General features: G+C 46.6%; 1 protein-coding gene across 4 annotated transcripts in view; it reads right to left on the bottom strand.

The window, feature by feature from the left end:
* The window catches only part of LOC120028156 (ras-responsive element-binding protein 1-like), a 66477-nt gene that overhangs the window by 22237 nt on the left and 21774 nt on the right, over positions 1-22466 (bottom strand). For 2 of the 4 annotated variants that reach the window (XM_038973358.1, XM_038973359.1), the window contains exons 2-3: positions 9131-9235; positions 8560-8691 (exon numbers count right to left, since the gene is read on the bottom strand). The exons of 1 other annotated variant lie outside the window; for it this stretch is intronic. In XM_038973358.1, the coding sequence (XP_038829286.1) occupies positions 8560-8689 (130 nt within the window). In that variant the 5' untranslated portion in view covers positions 8690-8691; positions 9131-9235. The remainder of the gene's footprint in view (positions 1-8559; positions 8692-9130; positions 9236-22466) is intronic. One more of the 4 variants, XM_038973361.1, reaches the window with a different exon arrangement.

Genomic DNA, 22466 nt, shown 5'->3' with positions numbered 1-22466 from the left:
AGAAAGAAAGAAAGAAAGAGGAGGTAGAGCGAGGGGGAGGAGATAAGGAGAGATACAACTGCAGAATAAGCAAAAAAGAGAAGAGAAGAGGGAGGAGAGAAAGAGAGAGGTAGTCAGAAGTCCCCCCTCCTGTTAATTACGGCTTTCCGTTCACAGCCCCACAGGAAGCTCCTCTACGGTCCAGGCCACTTCCTCCTCCTCATGGAGGGGTGGAGTACGTGCTCTAGTCTCTACATGTCTCATTCCTCTACATCAGTTTAGTGTGAGTCACTCAGAAAACCAAAGTGGATGAAAAAGGGAGTGGGAACGAAAGGGATGGAGGACAGGAGTTGGGATGATGAAGAGAAAAATAGATGAGAGAACAGAGAGGAGAGGAAAGGGAACAAGGGTCTGGGAAACAGACACTGGAATAGCAGAGAGATAGACAAATACGAGATGAGATGGAGGAGAGGAAGGAGGGCAAAAGGAGGAGAGGGGGAAAGAGTGGGTGAGAGAGAGGTAAGCTTAAAGGCTGGTTATGTAAAGGTAAAGACTGGTAAAGGCTGGTTATGTTTTTTAGTGACCCACGGGAGGGAGCAGTGACGTGACATCACAGACGGTAACATGGCCTAAGCAGGTGCAGTGTGACGGTCCCCTCTGACGGGTGCAGTGTGACGGTCCCCTCTGACGGGTGCAGTGTGACGGTCCCCTCTGACAGGGTGGGAGGGGTGTGTGTGTCTGCATGTCTCTCACTACATGTCTTGCTGTTACTGCATCCCATGTACAACATATTTGTCTTTTTACATTGACAAAAATGAGTCATGCAGGATATAACAAACACAACCCTCCCTGGTGTTGCAAGTAACACCATGCTCAGACTTACTGAGCCATTTCTAACTACAGTATTGCATCATGCACAGACTTACTGAGCCATTTCTAACTACAGTATTGCATCATGCTCAGACTTACTGAGCCATTTCTAACTACAGTATTGCATCATGCACAGACTTACTGAGCCATTTCTAACTACAGTATTGCATCATGCACAGACTTACTGAGCCATTTCTAACTACAGTATTGCATCATGCACAGACTTACTGAGCCATTTCTAACTACAGTATTGCATCATGCACAGACTTACTGAGCCATTTCTAACTACAGTATTGCATCATGCACAGACTTACTGAGCCATTTCTAACTACAGTATTGCATCATGCACAGACTTACTGAGCCATTTCTAACTACAGTATTGCATCATGCACAGACTTACTGAGCCATTTCTAACTACAGTATTGCATCATGCACAGACTTACTGAGCCATTTCTAACTACAGTATTGCATCATGCTCAGACTTACTGAGCCATTTCTAACTACAGTATTGCATCATGCACAGACTTACTGAGCCATTTCTAACTACAGTATTGCATCATGCACAGACTTACTGAGCCATTTCTAACTACAGTATTGCATCATGCACAGACTTACTGAGCCATTTCTAACTACAGTATTGCATCATGCACAAATGAATGAAAGCTACTGGACTAAAACTAGTATTGTGGTGTAAGTAGCCTTCAGTAGCCAATGGAGTAGCAGCACTAACTAGTAATACAACTAGTGTGGTCATATCGAATAGTGGTTGGCCATGGGTGTGTGTGTGTGTGTGTGTGTGTGTGTGTCGGGGGGGGTTGAGAACCTGCTAACCGCAGATCTCAAGCTTAGCCGTGGATTTGTTTTATTTCATTAGCCGAGCATCACCCCCCCATCCTGCACTCTGATTGGTGGATCAAACACTTGGGCAGCACTTTTTATGGCCTGCTAAAATGAACTGCAACAGATGGTGGGAACAGGGAAGAAGGAGAGGAGGGGAGGCTTGAAAGAAAGGGATAGATGGAGGAAGGAAAGAAGGGGAGAAGATAGAGGGAGGATAAGGAGAGAACGGAAGAGATACCAAGGCATAGAAAGGGCAGTTGAAGAAATTAAAAAAGGCAGAGTGAGAGAGTAAAGCGAGAGAAAGAGAGATTGCACAACGGTTGGGCTATGTTTCCAGATTTCTGTTGTGATGTTTTCAGAGCAGGCGACTGGAGCAGACTGTTGCACTTGTTTGGAGATTCCAACGTGTTACAGGAGAGGTGTGCGTGCATGTGTGTGTGTGTGTGTGTGTGTGTGTGTGTGTGTGTGTGTGTGTGTGTGTGTGTGTGTGTGTGTGTGTGTGTGTGTGTGTGTGTGTGTGTGTGTGGAGAGGACAGTTGAAGGGGGGCAGCAGTGGCTGCTGTTACTACATCTGTTCCCAGCCATCACTCTCACTCCGGCTTTGACACCCCCCAACCCCCCCCTCCTCCATATCCCCCCGTCCTACACACACACACACACACACACACACACCCACCGCGCTGCCCGACCCTGACATCCTGACATTCTTGCACATCCTTGTAAAAAAGAGCAGGGGAGGTCACAATGTGGGAGTCAAGAGAGAAACAACTTTGTGTGTGTGTATGCGCGTTCGTGCATTTGTGTGTGCGTACATGTGCGTGTATGTGTGTGTGAGAGAGAGTGGGGCAGTAACACACAGAGATGGAAAAGCTGCAACAAGAATGCCTCTTCTCTCCTCTCCTCTTGTCGATCCTTGGGCCCCCTCGCACTCCCTTCCTCTCGCAGACTCCTCCCACCTCCATTTGCTCTCCCCCTCTCCTTCCGTCTCTCTCCATCTTGTTTTGTCTGCCTGCCTGCCTGGCTCCTCCCTCTTCCCTCCATCATCTCTCACACTCCCTCTCCTTTTCTTCTTTACTCTTCTCTGTCAACTTCTGTCAACTTCTGTCAACTTCTGTCAACTTCTGTCAACTTCTGTAACTCGGTTTAACCTGAATCTGTAAACATCTGTATCGGTTGATGCATTTCATTTGCAACACTTTATTGTTGTGTTCTTTTATATATTTATATTTTATCTTACTCATGTAGCAAGCTCAGTTCATGAAGTTGGATTGATTAATATAAGTATTAGGTTATGCAATCAATTCTTCCCATTGATTATTGGAAACTGTAGCAATTTGTTTTAGGTTTCAAGCCCTATGTGAAAGTACTCTCAATCAATCAACTTGCAGCAACCAAAGACGTTGACCTAAATATGACACCCGCCACCCCTTTCCCCTTACAGTCAGTCAGCCACCAATCTGGCAACAGCATCAGTCACATGACAAGGTCAGAGGGGTGGTGGGCTAGAGGGGACACCTCTACCACTCGCTGGTGACAAATCACTTGTTCTTGAGTGGGGGGGTGACACGTTTCCACTGCCTTAAAGCCACCCTTCATTCTCCATGACTTTATTCAAATATTAAAAGGTGTTAAAACCAGGGATAACTCTGCCTCGCCTTGATCAACTGAGCCACCTGCTCAGGCTACAGTTCAGTGACTAATACGTTATATAGATTGATAGACGATGGGCCGCGAGCCAAACTGACAGAACTGACAAATGCTCTTCAAAGCAAACAGTGGGGAGATTTGCTTCATCCCTGCACTATCAAAGCTGTTAATAATCCATTCACCTTTTGGCCCTTTTGGTCCTTCCAGACTAGCTAGCTATAGATAAACGAGAGAGTAGAGAGAGATAGCGAGAACCAGGCGCAGTAACCCAGTCCAGTCATTGTCAGATCAGTGATCAAATCAAGGATTGGAGGGAGATAAGCGGAAGGAAGCAACAATGCATTTTCAAAGCATTCCAACGGGGTGTAGTGAAGAGTTATCTCGCGAGAGGATGAGTGTGTGTCTGTGAGTGTGTGCGTGTGTGTGTGTGTGTATGAGAGAGGGGGAATTCTATATCAAGGCTGGAGAGGGAGTGAAGGAGGGAGTGAGGGAGGGAGGGAGAGGTGGAGGGATCCGTGACCATATGTTGGCTATTTATTACCTCCCCTCCTAACGGTCTCTCTCCTCCTGACACCATGAGAAGTCAAACGTTCCCTCTTAAAGGTCTCTAACCGTCTCTCTCCTCCTGACACCATGAGAAGTCAACGTTCCCTATTACTAGGGGGTTTAGGGTTAAGGTTAGAATTAGTGTTAGGGTTAAGGTTAAGGTTCGGTTTTCGGGTTAAGATTAGGGTAAGGGTTGGGGGTTAGGGAAAATAGGATTTCGAATGGGACTGAATTGTGTGTCCGCACAAGGTTAGTTATACAAGACTCTATGTGTGTGTGTGTGTGTGTGTGTGTGTGTGTGTGTGTGTGTGTGTGTGTGTGTGTGTGTGTGTGTGTGTGTGTGTGTGATGTGATAGAACAGTAAAGTACAGTATAGTACAGTGGGCCTGCCTGGCCTGCCTGTGTGGATGTGAACTAACTGGCTGGCGTTTAGACAAAGTGGCGGAGCATGACGCTCGCCTCAATCAGAACAGGAAGCACAGACTCCCCAGCCACACGAGAGAGAGCTCTCCACTTCCCTCTCTCTGCCCGTGTTTGTGTGTCTGATTGATGAAGAGTGTTCTCCCTCCCGCCCTACTGGCCCGCTTCTTGTGAGTTTTTAGAGGACCACCCTTCCCCCCGTGATCTGCTTTTCTCTCCTCCTCCGGTTCCCCCTCCTTCCCTCACTCCCTCCCTCCTTCAGCTCACACTCAGCTGCCATTACCCATCTTCCCTGCTTCACTTCCTCCTTCCCTTCCCTTCCTCCCATCTCTCTGGCTACCCTACCCTGACTTGTTGCTCTTACTCACCCAAACACAGATGCAACAAGTAAAGATAATTCACACGCACTTTCAACCACCCACAGCACATCCAGCTACTTGCCTCTAGCTCCCTCTCACAGTGCAAAGGTCAGCATGTCGGTACAGTACTGTTTACATTACAGAGGTAAGGAAAGGAGTGAAGGCATTTAGGGACAGACAGAGACTCTTTTCTTCATCTGCTTCCTCTTCCTCTCAATCCATCGCCAATCCTCCTGTGGCTGTTTTTCCCTTCCCCTCCATCGTCTCCTGTCTACCTCTCTAGCTGTCTCTCTTCATCTCTCTTTCAGCTGCTTCCTCCTCTTTTTCTATTGGGTTACTATAATAGGGTAAGGTTAGCCTACACCCAGGGTTGAAATGCTTAACGAGTGCAAGGTTAGGCTATATGGCTGTGTTTAGGTCAAAAATAATGTGTCCAAACTTTGACCGTATCTATCTTCCCATGTGTTGTGTTCAGGTCAATATATTACCTTCGTCTGGGACTCCAAAGAAGCAATGTGAGCTAGCTAAAAACATCAGTTAACTACTCAGAGTAGAGATCAGCTATCAGAGTGGTGTTGATGGGGCTGTGAGGGAGGGAGGGAGGGAGGGAGGGAGGGAGGGAGGGAGGGAGGGAGGGAGGGAGGGAGGGAGGACTATTCCACACACACACACAGCTAGCTCACACAGCTAGCTCACACAGCTAGCTCACTGTTTATCTTCATTTACAATCTGTAGAAACTATGAAAATAGAAAGGTTCAGAACTGTTGTGAAACATCACAGCACAGTTGAACATTATATGGCAAATATAAATCAAAAAGATAGATGGGAGGGGATGAGGGTTGCTGAACGATGGGACTAAAAACAAACAAAAGACAACTATTGTTGGTAGAGCATGGCGCTTGCAACGCCAGGGTTGTGGGTTCAATTCCCACGGGGGGACCAGGGTTCAATTCCCACGGGGGGACCAGGATGAATATGTATGAACTTTCCAATTTGTAAGTCGCTCTGGATAAGAGCGTCTGCTAAATGACTTAAATGTAAAGTATTCTGTGTCCGTAAAATGTATATAGTATATAGTATGTATAAGCTGGAAGTAAAAGCCTAAGTGTTGTTGTCTATTAGTTTTGTCCAATTAGGGATGGTATGTTAGGGTTAGGGGAAGAAATGAAAGGAAAATATAAATTTTACTATTTAAAATAATATATACAGTGCATTCGGGAAATATTCAGAGCAATTGACTTTTTCCACATTTTCTTATGTTACAGCCTTATTCTAAAATAAATAAAATAAAAAATGTTCCTCATCAATCTACACACAATACCCCTTAATGACAAAGCAAAAACAGGTTTTTATACATTTTTGCAAATGTATATTCAAAAAATATTTGAAAAAAATACCTTACTTACTTAAGTATTCAGACCCTTTGCTATGAGACCTAAAATTGAGCTCAGCTGCATCCTGTTTTTATTGATCATCCTTGAGATGTTTCTACAACTTGATTGGAAGCCACATGTGGTAAATTCAATTGATTGGACATAATTTGGAAAGGCACACACCTGTCTATATAAGATCCCACAGTTGACAGTAAACCAAGCCATGAGGTCAAATGAATTGTCCGTATCGCCCCAAGACAGGATTCTGTTAAGGCACAGATTTGGGGAAGGGCACCAAAAAACGTCTGCAGCATTGATGGTCCCTAAAACCTTCAGTGGCCTCCATCATTCTTAAATGGAAGGAGTTTAGAACCACCAAGACTCTTCCTAGAGCTGGTTGCCCGGCCAAACTGAGCAATCGGGGGAAAGGGGCCTTGGTCAGGGAGGTGACCCGATGGTCACTCTGACAGAGCTCCAGAGTTCCTCTGTAGAGAACCTTACAGAAGGACAACCATCTCCGCAGCACTCCACCAATCAGGCCTTTGTGGTAGAGTGGCCAGACGGAAGCCACTCCTCAGTAAAAGGCACATGACAGCCCACTTGGAGTTTGCCAAAAAGCACCTAAAGGGCTCTCAGACCGTGCAAAACAAGATTCTCTGGTCTGATGAAACCAAGATTGAACTCTTTGGCCTGATTACCAAGAGCCACGTCTGGAGGAAACCTGGCACCATCCGTACGGTGAAGCATGGTGGCGACAGCATCATGCTGTGGGGATATTTTTTCAGCGGTATGGATTTGGAGACTAGTCAGGATCGAGGGAAAGACGAACAGAGCAAAGTACAGAGAGATCCTTGATGAAAATCTGCTACAGAGTGCTCAGGACTTCAGACTGGAGAGAAGGTTCACCTTCCAAAAGGCCAACGATCCTAAGCACACAGCCAAGACAATGCAGGAGTGGCTTCAGGACAAGTCTCTGAATGTCCAGCCAGAGCCTGGACTAGAGCCCGATCGAACATCTCTAGAGAGACCTGAAAATAGCTGTGCAGCAACGCTCCCCATTCAGCCTGACATAGCTTGAGAGGATCTGCAGAGAAGAATGGGAGAAACTCCCTAAATACAGGTGTGCCAAGTTTGTAGCATCATACCCAAGAAGACTCGAGGCTGTAATCGCTGCCAAAGGTGCTTCAACAAAGTACTTAGTAATGGGTCTGAATTCGTATGTAAATGTGAAATTTCAGTTTTTATTTGTAATACATTTGCAAAAATGTATAAAAAACAGTTTTTGCTTTGTCATTATGGGATGTTGTGTTTAGATTGAGGGATCACATTTTTTTAAATCCATTTTATTAACAAAATGTGGGAAAAGTCAAGGGGTATGAATACTTTCCAAATGCACTGTATATATATATAGACGGGACCCCAGGGACCCTGGGAATCTTTCTTTTGGTGTTTTTCAGAGTCGAAAGGCCTCTTTAGTGTCCTAAGTTTTCATAACTGTGACCTTAATTGCCTACCGTCTGTAAGCTGTTAGTGTCTTAACGACCGTTCCACAGGTGCATGTTCATTAATTGTTTATGGTTCATTGAACAAGCATGGGAAACAGTGTTTAAACCCTTTACAATGAAGATCTGTGAAGTAATTTGGATTTTAACAAATTATCTTTGAAAGACAGGGTCCTGAAAAAGGGACGTTTCTTTTTTTGCTGAGTTTATATATTTTTGAAAGATATGTGGGATTGGAAATGATACAGACAATGACATTGATAGAAGCCACAATCTATTTGCAATATTAAAGCTGATCCACCCCATAAAGAAATAAAGTAACGTGGAAGCTCCACTCAACGGCATTTCTCTCAAAGATCTGGATTCTGGTGTGAACAAGATGGGAGGAGGGAAGAGGAAGAGAGGGGACGGTGGAAGAGGGGGGGGATCAACCAACCACGAAATAATGTGGCCACGAAAAATGTCTGCCGGGACATAAGCTAACGTAGCAGCCATAAGAGAAACACCTGAGCTGAGTTTCCGCATCTGGTTTTCAACAGAAAAGGAAGCTAGGTTGAAAATAGCTGTATCCCTGAAAAACGGAACATCCGGTTGTTGGCTAGTCAGGACCAATAGCCCAGCCAATTATCTCTCTCTCTCTGATGCAAAATGACTCTGTCTCTTCACACACATCAAGTGATTTCAAAATGCACCAGTCTGAAGCCAGGATGTTGACAACATTAATAATTCATTTATAGGCCCCTTTACAATTAAATGATTTACCCTTAAGTAATGTTGCAGCTGCATAAAATATGTAAATAAAATAATGTCAGTAGCCTATACCTAGGTCTAAATATGACACCTAACAGAACTGACAGATTAGTAAAACATGTAGGCAGAAGAAAAAAACACCCTCATCACTAATCAAATGGTTCAGTCTTGACTCCCATCGACCCTGGGGGAGGTGCGAATAACATACTGCCGATAAGGCAAAGAGCGGTGACTGAAAGTAAGTTTGTGTGTGTGAAATCTGTGGGACTTACCTACACAGGTGTGGAGGTGGGGTGTGTGAGACCAAGAATTGAGAAAAAAGGACTCCTCTTCTCGACAAAGGCACAGAAAGATAAAGCGAGGGTTGATATGGTATGATAGCATGCCATGCACATAGCTCATACCTGAAAAACGTAAGGAAACTTTAAGGAAAACAATGGACTAAAAACAATGCCGATTTCATCCCAAATCGGTAATGAGGGCGAAATGAGTCTTCAGAATGCCTTAAACTTTTACTGTTTTCCATCTCTGTCTACAGAAAGCAGTTGCTTTATATCAACTGCTATAAAAAAAAAACGCAAGAATGGAAGAAAATATGCAATGAAAATATGCAAATGTCAAAAAGGATGATGATGATGATGATGATGCATCAAAGAAGAAGAAAGGTAGACATGCTGAATGAAGAATGAAGCTTAACATTGGGGGGTTGGAAATGTGCAAGCACAGCCCTCAGTGTATGGGGACGTAAGAGTTAAGAGGTGGGATGGAGGCATGGAGGCAGGTAAAAGAGAGAGGGGAGAAGGAGGTCAAGAGGGGGGAGGGAAGAAACAGCCTTATATTTACCCGTCGAGAGACCAGGGAAAAAAGGTGTCTGGGCTCGGAGCTCAGGGCTGGGGAGGAGACGACGGCCTGCCTGCCCACCTCGAGTGTCAGCAACCACTGATCACACTGCAGGGAGAGCACAGAGACCGCCGTCAATACACAGTCATGTCGTCTGCATGTACAAACACACACAACAACAAAAACAACAACAGCCTTCTAAGCATGCACTGATGGATTGCGGGCTACAATTCAGTGTGTGTGTGTGTGTGTGTGTGTGTGTGTGTGTGTGTGTGTGTGTGTGTGTGTGTGTGTGTGTGTGTGTGTGTGGAGAGGACGGTTGAAGGGGGGCAGCAGTGGCTGCTGTTACTGTGTGTGTGTGTGTGTGTGTGTGTGTGTGTGTGTGTAGACTCGGAGCAGGTAGACTTTGGTTTCTGGTCTTGTTAAGCAGTAAATAAATCAAACAACTTCCCGTGTGCTATTATCACACGATGTCACTGAGCACCAACACACACATCCTGCCCCACAGCTAAACCCGGAAACCATGGCACTTTGACCTGATGGGATTCAGTCAAGTCATTAGAAAAAAGGCCTACTGCGGGATGGCGAGGCAAAGCGGAGGCCCAACCAAGACACTCATTCTCATTAAGGCATTTATTATTTCCAACATGGCAGACTAGCACTGAAGCCTGCTGACAGATGATCATTCTGGTAATAGGTGAGGTAAACACAAGGATGGGTGGACACAAGGAGAGGGCATTACAGTGCAGAGCCACCGACAGATTATCTACTTTGTAAAAAAGGTTTGGGGGGGGACTAAGATGAGGGAGCAGGGTAAAGTAGAGAGAGAGAGAGAGAACAAAGGATGGATAAGAAGAGGAAAAGCTGGAGGGAGGAAGGAGAAGATGGCTAGCTAAAACAGGAGAGATAAGACGGGTAAGTATGGATGAGAGACGGGGATAAGAGAGAGGGAGGGAGGGAGGGAGGGAGGGAGGGAGGGAGGGAGGGAGGGAGGGAGGGAGGGAGGGAGGGAGGGTGAGACGAGGAAACAGGGAAGAGGGGGTAGAGAGAGAGACAGAACAGAGATTATCAGATTAGTGGCTGGTAAGAGGGCCTAATTAAGAGGCAGTTATCATGGGGCCGGGCGGAGGAGACATTTTAGGTTCAAATTCCTATTTAGCCACTGCACTGTGTGCAAGCATCTTAAACACTGTTCACATCAAATGCTACAGGTGCGCCCTGGCCTGCATACGTGCTCTCTTCCGAGGAGACCAACTGTGGCCTGGTGTTAGAGTCCAGTCCAGAAGAACGGTGTCAGAGTCCAGTCCAGAAGAACGGTGTCAGAGTCCAGTCCAGCAGGAAGGTGTCAGAGTCCAGTCCAGCAGGAAGGTGTCAGAGTCCAGTCCAGCAGGAAGGTGTCAGAGTCCAGTCCAGAAGAACGGTGTCAGAGACCAGTCCAGCAGGAAGGTGTCCGAGTGCAGTCCAGTAGGACGGTGTCAGAGTGCAGTCCAGCAGGACGGTGTCAGAGTCCAGTCCAGCAGGAAGGTGTCAGACTCCAGTAGGAAGGTGTCAGAGTGCAGTCCAGCAGGACGGTGTCAGAGTCCAGTCCAGCAGGACGGTGTCAGAGTCCAGTCCAGCAGGAAGGTGTCAAAGTGCAGTCCAGTAGGACGGTGTCTGAGTGCAGTCCAGCAGGAAGGTGTCAGAGTCCAGTCCAGCAGGAAGGTGTCAGAGTCCAGTCCAGAAGAACGGTGTCAGAGACCAGTCCAGCAGGAAGGTGTCCGAGTGCAGTCCAGTAGGACGGTGTCAGAGTGCAGTCCAGCAGGACGGTGTCAGAGTCCAGTCCAGCAGGAAGGTGTCAGAGTCCAGTAGGAAGGTGTCAGAGTCCAGTCCAGTAGAACGGTGTCAGGGTGCAGTCCAGTAGGAAGGTGTCAGAGTGCAGTCCAGCAGGACGGTGTCAGAGATTAGTCCAGTAGGAAGGTGTCAGAGTGCAGTCCAGTAGGACGGTGTCAGAGACCAGTCCAGCAGGAAGGTGTCAGACTGCAGTCCAGTAGAACGGTGTCAGGGTGCAGTCCAGCAGGACGGTGACAGAGACCAGTCCAGTAGGAGGGTGTCAGAGTGCAGTCCAGCAGGAGGGTGTCAGAGTGCAGTCCAGCAGGAAGGTGTCAGAGACCAGTTCAGCAGGAAGGTGTCAGAGTGCAGTCCAGTAGTACGGTGTCAGAGTGCAGTCCAGTAGGACGGTGTCAGAGTGCAGTCCAGTAGGACGGTGTCAGAGTGCAGTCCAGCAGGACGGTGTCAGAGTGCAGTCCAGCAGGAAGGTGTCCGAGTGCAGTCCAGTAGGACGGTGTCAGAGTCCAGTCCAGCAGGACGGTGTCAGAGTCCAGTCCAGCAGGAAGGTGTCAGACTCCAGTAGGAAGGTGTCAGAGTGCAGTCCAGCAGGACGGTGTCAGAGTCCAGTCCAGCAGGACGGTGTCAGAGTCCAGTCCAGCAGGAAGGTGTCAGAGTGCAGTCCAGTAGGACGGTGTCAGAGTCCAGTCCAGCAGGAAGGTGTCAGAGTCCAGTCCAGCAGGAAGGTGTCAGAGTCCAGTCCAGAAGAACGGTGTCAGAGACCAGTCCAGCAGGAAGGTGTCCGAGTGCAGTCCAGTAGGACGGTGTCAGAGGGCAGTCCAGCAGGACGGTGTCAGAGTCCAGTCCAGCAGGAAGGTGTCAGAGTCCAGTAGAACGGTGTCAGGGTGCAGTCCAGTAGGAAGGTGTCAGAGTGCAGTCCAGCAGGACGGTGTCAGAGATTAGTCCAGTAGGAAGGTGTCAGACTGCAGTCCAGTAGAACGGTGTCAGGGTGCAGTCCAGTAGGAAGGTGTCAGAGTGCAGTCCAGCAGGACGGTGACAGAGACCAGTCCAGTAGGAGGGTGTCAGAGTGCAGTCCAGCAGGAGGGTGTCAGAGTGCAGTCCAGCAGGACGGTGTCAGAGACCAGTCCAGTAGGAGGGTGTCAGAGTGCAGTCCAGCAGGAGGGTGTCAGAGTGCAGTCCAGCAGGAAGGTGTCAGAGACCAGTTCAGCAGGAAGGTGTCAGAGTGCAGTCCAGTAGTACGGTGTCAGAGTGCAGTCCAGTAGGACGGTGTCAGAGTGCAGTCCAGTAGGACGGTGTCAGAGTGCAGTCCAGCAGGACGGTGTCAGAGTCCAGTCCAGCAGGAAGGTGTCAGACTCCAGTAGGAAGGTGTCAGAGTGCAGTCCAGCAGGACGGTGTCAGAGTCCAGTCCAGCAGGACGGTGTCAGAGTCCAGTCCAGCAGGAAGGTGTCAGAGTGCAGTCCAGTAGGACGGTGTCTGAGTGCAGTCCAGCAGGAAGGTGTCAGAGTCCAGTCCAGCAGGAAGGTGTCAGAGTCCAGTCCAGAAGAACGGTGTCAGAGACCAGTCCAGCAGGAAGGTGTCCGAGTGCAGTCCAGTAGGACGGTGTCAGAGGGCAGTCCAGCAGGACGGTGTCAGAGTCCAGTAGAACGGTGTCAGGGTACAGTCCAGTAGGAAGGTGTCAGAGTGCAGTCCAGCAGGACGGTGACAGAGTCCAGTCCAGTAGGAGGGTGTCAGAGTGCAGTCCAGCAGGAGGGTGTCAGAGTGCAGTTCAGCAGGAAGGTGTCAGAGTGCAGTCCAGTAGTACGGTGTCAGAGTGCAGTCCAGTAGGACGGTGTCAGAGTGCAGTCCAGCAGGACGGTGTCAGAGTGCAGTCCAGCAGGACGGTGTCAGAGACCAGTTCAGCAGGAAGGTGTCAGAGTGCAGTCCAGTAGGACGGTGTCAGTGTGCAGTCCAGTAGGACGGTGTCAGAGTGCAGTCCAGTAGGACGGTGTCAGAGTCCAGTCCAGCAGGAAGGTGTCAGAGACCAGTCGAGCAGGAAGGTGTCAGAGTGCAGTCCAGCAGAACGGTGTCAGAGACCAGTCCAGCAGGAAGGTGTCAGAGACCAGTTCAGCAGGACGGTGTCAGAGTGCAGTTCAGCAGGAAGGTGTCAGAGACCAGTCGAGCAGGAAGGTGTCAGAGTGCAGTCCAGCAGAACGGTGTCAGAGACCAGTCCAGCAGGAAGGTGTCAGAGACCAGTTCAGCAGGAAGGTGTCAGAGACCAGTTCAGCAGGACGGTGTCAGAGTGCAGTTCAACAGGAAGGTGTCAGAGTGCAGTTCAGCAGGAACACTGTGCGTGCTGCGTACGTGATGCAGCTGTCAGACAAAATGACAAGGGGCCATTTCCTGTATCTGAATCTCACACTCACACCTCCTTGGTGAAGGGCACTGCTACTGTTGGGCAAAGGGCGAAGAGGTGATTCACATAATAACCTAACCTACAAATAAAACCCATCACAGAAGCTTGGTGTATAACAGGCTATATTGCAAAGAAGTGCTGACAAAGTTATCGCTACAGACGATAGTCTAATAATATAAGCCATTTAACAGATGTTTTTATCCAAAAGCAACTTACAGCCATGCATGCGTACATTTTTATGCAGGTGTGGTGCCAGGAATCGAACGCACTATCCTGGTGTTGGACGCACCACGCTCTACCAACTGAGCTACAGACGATCCCGGAGATGACGAGCTACAGTACACTGCACGTCAACTGAGCTACAGACGACCCCGGAGATGACGAGCTACAGTACACTGCACGTCAACTGAGCTACAGACGACCCCGGAGATGACGAGCTACAGTACACTGCACGTCTAAAAAAAAGTCACAAGTATACTGTATTAGGCCTACACACTTTTGTGTGTAAAAGTGTTATTGCTACATGCATTGCACCCCAAAAAAATGTCATGAATAAAATAACAGAATGATCAGTGCTAATTGAGAGTGGTGCCAGCATCTAAACGGAGCTGTCCACTTATCAGCTTGCTACTGCTGGCGGTTTAACACCTTTTTTCATCAGCAGGCAAAAAATGTTAGCCTATGTTGCTTGTCATACTAAGACACGTTAAACCCATGAAGGAACCTACGGTCATCTAGAGTGTCTGCTAGTAAGTAGCCTAAAATAGCTTTATTTTATGTAAGATAGGCAATTCTTCTCAAACCCAGAGAATTTAGAGAACAGTCTTGTGAAGACAATATAAACTTTACAGGATGAGGATGTAGAGTAGAGCTCGAGCCAGTGACTATGGTGTGTGTGTGTGTGAGAATGCTGCTGTTCTCGGGCTGGTTGACAGGCACAGACACGTGCTAAAGCCTGCAGGTTTGAGACCAGAGCAGTTGGCACAGAGAGATATCACTTTTTGCCTGCTCTACACGACAGCATCCCCACTATATCAATTACAACTGGGAAAGATAAAAGCGGAGAGAGAGAGAGAGAGAGAGAGAGAGAGAGAGAGAGAGACAGAGAGAGAGAGAGAGAGAGAGAGAGAGAGAGAGAGAGAGAGAGAGAAAGAAAGCAAGAGGGTGTGGGGGAACAGACTGATGCAAAAAGGAAGGAGGCTGAGAAAGATGAAGTGAGAGAATGAGAGAGAAAAAGGGAGGTGAAAAAGACAAATGGTTTTTCAGCGCACGTCCCATTAAGAGGCGGAGGCGGGGAGGGAGAATCTGGACAAACTAGACGAGCCAGTTTCCTCCATTATGGTTTAGAGAGGAAGAGAGCCCCATGTCTGCTTCCACCAGCTCTCTTCTGCCGCCATAGCGGAGAAGCTATCTGCTCATTGGCTCTCCAGTCTAGTCTAACCCATGCTACAGGATAACAAGATGGGGGAGGGTGGATGCCTTAGGAAAAGCCACGCCTCTCTCTGGTCTTAGCATCCTTATGGAGACTAATTACCCAACTACAGCATGGAGACTACTTCAGGAAGATGGCCTTGTCCAATGAGAAAGACAATTCTAATAAAATGTTGTTGTTTTTTTAAGTTTCTAAAGAAACTTTGACATAATTTGTATTATTGTAATTAAGTTGCTTATTTGTGACTTGGCAATGTATATCTAACTTGTGTTATGATCAACAACATGAGGAATTGAGTAGGGAATGTTTTTTATGGTGTTTTTTATTCCACTCAGTTCCAATTTGGTTTCAACATAGAACAACAGCATCTTCATTTGAATACATTTTCGTTCAGAGCAGCAATGACAGCAATGCAAAATATAAGTCATCTGACCAACCAGCACGTGGTATGGTAATTCTTAATGTGCTCTGAGTTCCTTGTATGTGTGTGTGTCTTACTCCATCAGATAAGCATTGAATGGCAGCTGAGCTTCTTAAACTTCCTTTTATACTACATCAATGAGAAACAACAAGTTGACCTCTGTGCTTTCAGGTTCCCCTTTTCTCCTCAGTGTTGAGAACGCACAGAGATGCAACTTTTCAAACAAAGTCTCATGAACTGTGAGAAGACTGATCCATGTGAATCCTGAAAAGAGAGTTGTGGAGTTGTGAAACCAGTGAGAGGCGGTGCGTAGAGAGATTGTGGTTGGTGTGAGGTTAAAAGAGTCTCTCAAGATGACTAGCTAAAGTCTCACGTTTGAAGCTGAAGCGCATTATGAGAGGATAACAGTTCATTAGAAGATCTAGCCTATCGCCACCATTCTGACACCAGCCCAGATTGTTTGTACTGTAGCCAAAAAGCTAAAAAAAATAATTACTTCCTAGATATAATATTAATTTAGAAACTATTGGAATGTTAAAATTATGTACAGTATAGTATGGTTGTATGGTTGATAGCAGGGGTTGGAACCGGTTCAGGGAACAGAAACAGAACCTGGAACGAAAGTGATCTATACTGTTCCGGAACTGAACCGTTATTTTAAAACCATGGGAACTGGTTAATAACATTATTTTACATTTCATGCATTTTTTTCTAGTCCCACAACAAAACTCCTACGCAATGCCCTCACTGTGTCACTCAGAAATATATTCCAGTGTCTTCCTGCATGCTGAAAATCTTTGCTTGTGGGTGTTTAAGCTACCTGCCTCTCCCCCATCTGATGCATAGGCTGACGTTACAAGCTTGATTCAGAAGATAAGGAGAGAGATTTTTTATTAGCTAGAGAAGAATGGATGAACTTTTTCAATGCTAGTTAAGGGACCTATAGGCCTAATTATCATGTTTCACATTGGATTTATTAACTACAAAAAGATAAGACATGTTTTTAATTCTGGTGCTGCTCAGGGCACACACAAGCTTGTTAGCTAGCTAGCTCAAGCTTGACAGCGTGTCACGACTTCTACCGAAGGTAACTCCTCTCCCTGTTCGGGCGGCGCTCGGCGGCGTCGGTTTACTAGCCGCCACCGATCCCTTTTTCCTTTTCTGTTTGTTTTGTCTGTGATTCTTTTCACACCTGGTTTCAATTGCGTTTATTTCTGTGTGTATATAGGGTACCTGTTTCCTGCCTTAGTTCGTGCGGGATTAGACTTGTGTGTATTGCGCTCGATTGTATTTGATGTTTGTTGTGTTCACGATGTACGCACGTGTATGTAAAGTGTCGGAACTGTGTTTGTTCCTCGGTGTGTTTGCACGAGTTGCTGAGTATCGTGAGCGTAGTTTGGGGATTTTCGTCTGTGCTATTTCTGTATTGGTGGACTATATGATTAAACACGCTTCTCAGACATCCCTGCTCTTCTGCGCCTGACTCCTACACCTCTCACCGAGACGCACGTTATCACACAGCGAGCAAACTCAAAGAACATTCAAAGTTCCTCCTCCTAGGTATAACTCTGTGGACCCAATTCAGATAATGCATATCATAACAAGATGCCCGGCGCTTCAAGCCTCCTTCAAGCCTCCTCAACCCACTCTCTCCCCACCACAGCAGGTTGGTGCCACCTTAATTGGGGAGAACAGGCTCGTGGTAATGACTGGAGCGGAGTCAGTGGAATGGTATCAAATACATAAAATACATGGTTTCCAGGTGTTTGATGCCATTCCATTTGCATTATTCCGGCCATTATTATGAGCCGTTCTCCCCTCAGCAGCCTCCACCGCTCTCTACCTGCAAAACAAAAAGTTGCATCTTGCGCCACAGGCCACACTTGTCTCTCCATCACGCATGTAAACAACTAGCTTGCCTGCTCTAGTCGCACTGATTGGTCAAGTCATTTAATGAGCTAAATGTAAAAAAAGAAAAGAAAAAGGTTGATTTCACAGGTTCAAAAAGGAACAGAAAGAAACAATATAAACCAGTACTTTTTCTTGGTTGGAACATGTTGAAAAATGTATTTTGCTGGTCGGAACAGTGGGACGAAATAAAACATTTTGGGGTTCTGTTCAGAACAAAACCACTGGAAAATGATTTTGGTTCCAACCCCTGGTTGATAGTATGGTTGATACAATTATGGGAAAATACAGTATATTACATTATACAGTATATCCAAGGCTTTGGGTATCAAAAAATATGAGAGTTTACCACCAATTAACGTAAACAGGGTTTTTTGTAAGCTAAGCAAAAGAGGACGGCACTTTTATGAGCATTTACACCATTTCTCTGAGCATTTACACCATTTCTCTGAGCATTTACACCATTTCTCTGAGCATTTGCACCATTTCTCTGAGCATTTGCACCATTTCTCTGAGCATTTGCACCATTTCGTGAATCATGCATGAGAGCACCAACTGTTCCGGATGACTGTGTGATCATGCTCTCCATAGCCGATGTAAGACCTTTAAACAAGTTAACATTCACAAGGCCTCAGGACCAGATGAATTACCTCAGAGCATGCCCTGACCAGCCTCCAAGTTTCTTCACTGATATTTTTAACCTCTCCCTGACCCAGTCTGTAACACCTACTCTGTGCCCAAGAATGCCAAAGTAACTTGTCTAAATGATTATCACCCCCTGGGCACTCACATCTGTTGCCATGAAATACTGGTTGTGGCTCACATCAACACCATCATCCCAGACACCCTGAACCCACTCCAATTCGCATACCGCCCCAACAGATCTACAAATGATGCAATCTCTACTGCACTCCACACTGCCCTTTCCCACTTGAACAAAAGGAACAATTACGTGAGAATGCTGTTCATTGACTACAGCTCAGCGTTCAACCCCATAGTGCCCTCAAAGCTCCTCCCTAAGCTAAAGTCCCTCGGACTGAACAACTTCCTTCTGAAACTGGATCCTGAGGGCATCAACACATCCGCCATGCTGATCTTAAACACAGGGGCCCCTCAGGGGTGTGTGCTTAGTCCCCTTCTGTACTCTCTGTTCACCCACGACAGTATGGTCGCGCATGACTTCTACACCATCATTAAGTTTGCTGACAACATGGCTGTGGTAGGCCTGATCACAGACGACAATGAGACAGCCTATAGGGAGGAGGTCAGAGACCTGGCAGTGTGGTGCCAAGACAACAACCTCTCCCTCAACATCAGTAAGACAAAGGAGCTGACCCTCAGTAGGCTGAAAAGATTTGGCATGGCCCTTCAGATCCTCAAAAGGTTCTACAGCTGCACCATCGAGAGTAACTTGACAGGCTGCATCACCGCTTGTGTATGGCAACTGCTTGGCATCCGACCACAAGGTGCTATAGAGGGTAGTGCAAACGGCACCGTACATCATTGGGGCCGAGCTCCCTACCATCCAGGACCTCTATACCAGGCGGTGTCAAAGGAAGGCCCAAAATATTGTCAAAGACTCCAGCCACCCAAGCCACAGACTGTTCTCTCTGCTACCACACGGCAAGCGGTACCGATGCACCAAGTCTGGAACCAACAGGACCCTGAACAGCTTCTACCCCCAAGCCATAACATTTCGAAACAAAACTGCTAAATAGCTAATCAAATGGCTACCCGGACTACCTGCATTGACACTTTTTTACACGAACTCTCTTGCACTGACCCTTTGCACACACACTGAACTCTAACCACACACACACATAATTACACTGACTCTTCCACACACACTACACACGCCCCAAACATACACTTTCACACTCCCCACATACGCTGCTGCTACTGTCTAGTATATATCCTGTTGCCTAGTCACTTTATCCCTACCTATATGTACAGTACATAGCTACCTCAATTACCTCGTACCCCTGCACATAGACTCTGTACTGGTACTCCCTGTATATAGCCATGTTATTACCTCGTACCCCTGCACATAGACTCTGTACTGGTACTCCCTGTATATAGCCATGTTATTACCTCGTACCCCTGCACATAGACTCTGTACTGGTACTCCCTGTATATAGCCATGTTATTACCTCGTACCCCTGCACATAGACTCTGTACTGGTACTCCCTGTATATAGCCATGTTATTACCTCGTACCCCTGCACATAGACTCTGTACTGGTACTCCCTATATATAGCCATGTTATTACCTCGTACCCCTGCACATAGACTCTGTACTGGTACTCCCTGTATATAGCCATGTTATTACCTCGTACCCCTGCACATAGACTCTGTACTGGTACTCCCTGTATACAGCCATGTTATTTCTATTCATCATTTGTTTCCTTTATTCACTGTGTATTTATACCTCATGTCACTATTTCTATATACATTGAACATGAATATAAACCCAACACGTGGTGTTTCTCACGTTTCATGAGCTGAAATAAAAAAATCACAGAAACTTTCCATAGGCACAAAAAGCTTATTTCTGTCACATTTTGTGCACAAATTTGTTTGTATCCCTGTTAGTGAGCATTTCTGCTTTGCCAAAATAAGCCATCCACCTGACAGGTGTGGCATATCAAGAATTTGATTAAACAGCATGATCGTTACACAGGTGGACTTTGTGCTGGGGACAATAAAAGGCCACTACAATGTTCAGTTTTGTCACACAACACAATACCACAGATGTCTTAAGTTTTGAAGGGGGTGTGCAATTGGCATGCTGACTGCAGGAATGTCCACCAGAGCTGTTGCCAGATAATTTAATTTTAATTTCTCTACCATAAGCCTCCTCCAACGTAGTTTTATAGAATTAGGCAGTATGTCCAACTGGCCTCACAACCACAGGGGAGGTGCAACTCAATATTAGGAATATGTTCCTAATGTTTGGTATACTCAGTGTATATATTTTTTCTTATCTTTAACTCGGCATTGTTGGAAAAGGACCCGTAAGTTAGCACTGTTAGTCTACACCTGTTGTCTACGAAGCATGTGACAAATAACATTTTATTTTGATTTGAAAAAACTGTCAAGCTGCCCAACGGCAGGCACACAAGCATACACACAAAGACACACACACACACACGTCACAGATTGAGCGTGGCATAATAGGGTTTGGGAACAAGAGTCCTTGGCAACGCGAGGGCTCAGCTGTCAGACAGCCACAGGTGCCTTCGACAGCCAGAGACTTTTAGGGGCCTTTCTCTCCTCCAGGAGAAAAGCCAGGCTTTATTCAAGCCCTAAATGGGACATATGCTACCTTGGCTGGGGCTACAGGGGCTGCTGGGGCTACCAAGGCTGCTGGGGCTACTGTAGGCCTGACTCCCCAGAGTGGGGACTAGTTTGACAGACTCACATGAGCCTGGTTAGAGGGGTGGGGTGGGGGGTAGGGAGGGCATGCTCAAATTCCCCCACATCTCCAGTAGTGGAACATATGTAGAGATGATCCTAATGCTCAAATTCCCCCACATCTCCAGTAGTGGAACATATGTAGAGATGATCCTAATGCTCAAATTCCCCCACATCTCCAGTAGTGGAACATATGTAGAGATGATCCTACATTATACTGCTACTCTATTGACAAAGCAACAGGCTAACACATCTGCTTTAACACAGTAGTACACACAAAGACTTTTAGGCCTATATCATATAAGTCAACGTAAGTAATATTGACATCTAGGGCTATTAGCAGGTGGAAATGTTAACCAACATATTCGCACAGGCACAAAGTCACACACACACACGCACACAAAGACCCCCCCCCCCCCCCCGCAAACACTGACACACACAGTGATGTTGAGTTGGGTGTGTGTTACAGAGTGAGAGTGCAGATGCAGATTGTGTGCTGACAGATCCCATGCAGCCCCCCTGACAGCTGCGTGGAAAAAAGGCACACGCAGTCCACCAACCAACCAACAGCACCCACCAGATAGCTAGCTGTCTGTACTGTACTGTGTGCCCTTGGTGCCACAAACACAACAGCTACACTATAAGCTAATGTTACCCAGAAAGACTCACAGATGTAAATCGCTGCCAAAAGTGATTCTAACATGTATTGACTCAGGGGGTTGAATACTTATGTAATCATGATATATTAGCGTGTTGTTTTTCATAACAGTTTTACAAATGTTAGACTTTTTATTTCACTTTGACATTGGATTATTTTGTGTAGGTCGTTGACAAAAAACAACAATTAAATCCCACCTTGTAACACAACAAAATGTGGAAAAAGTCAACAGCTGTGAACACTTTCTGAAGGCAATGAAAACTAATACTCATTTCAACCTTCCTACAAATTAATGTGACGATAAAAGGGACTGATTCATTTCCAAAGATAACTTTTGAGTTCCTTTTGCTGGGCGTGTGGGTGTACGTGTGTACTGTAGTGTTGCCTGAAGCAAGGTCTTCTCTGAAAGCTGGGGAGATGTTGGGGAGAGTTGGCTTGACATCCCCATCAGGCTGACAATAAATATCCCCTGCTAGCTAGCTACTTATTTGGCACGGCTCTTCGCCACAAGTAAATCACGCTGGAAAGCAGAAAGGGTACACTTTTAAACAAACCCCCCTATTCTTTTGTTGTTATGATCATCCCCTACTCCTTTATTTAGCAGACACTATAATGTAGGGAGACGGAGAACCATCCATCTTTATCTCTCTCTCTCTCCTCGTATCCGTCTGTCTGCTTCCCATCCTGTTCAGCTCATTTTCCCTCTCTGGCAACCATTCACCTTCCTCCAAACACACGCACACGTAGGGTTGCAAAATTCCTGGAACATTCAATAAATTCCCTGGTTCTCCCAAAATCCCGGTTTGAAGGATTCCCGAAATCAGGAGGGAATAAGCAGGAAATCCAGAATCCTCTAATCACTATTTCTGGAAAACCAGGAAGTGTATTGAACGTTCCAGGAATTTTGCAACCCTCCATGTGCGTGTATGTTCTGTGTGTTTGTACAGCACTCTTTGGGCTGGTGAGGAACATTGAGCCTAGCTGTAGGTCTGTGGCAGGTGAGGAACATTGAGCCTAGCTGTAGGTCTGTGGCAGGTGAGGAACATTGAGCCTAGCTGTAGGTCTGTGGCAGGTGAGGAACATTGAGCCTAGCTGTAGGTTTGGGGCAGGTGAGGAACATTGAGCCTAGCTGTAGGTCTGGGGCAGGTGAGGAACATTGAGCCTAGCTGTAGGTTTGGGGCAGGTGAGGAACATTGAACCTAGCTGTAGGTCTGGGGCAGGTGAGGAACATTGAACCTAGCTGTAGGTCTGGAGCAGGTGAGGAACATTGAGCCTAGCTGTAGGTCTGGGGC

This window comes from Salvelinus namaycush, chromosome 33, assembly GCF_016432855.1.
Source record: "Salvelinus namaycush isolate Seneca chromosome 33, SaNama_1.0, whole genome shotgun sequence".
Lineage (NCBI taxonomy): Eukaryota > Metazoa > Chordata > Actinopteri > Salmoniformes > Salmonidae > Salvelinus > Salvelinus namaycush.
Note: the sequence above shows the minus strand (reverse complement) of the source record. Positions and strands in the feature narration are given on the sequence as shown.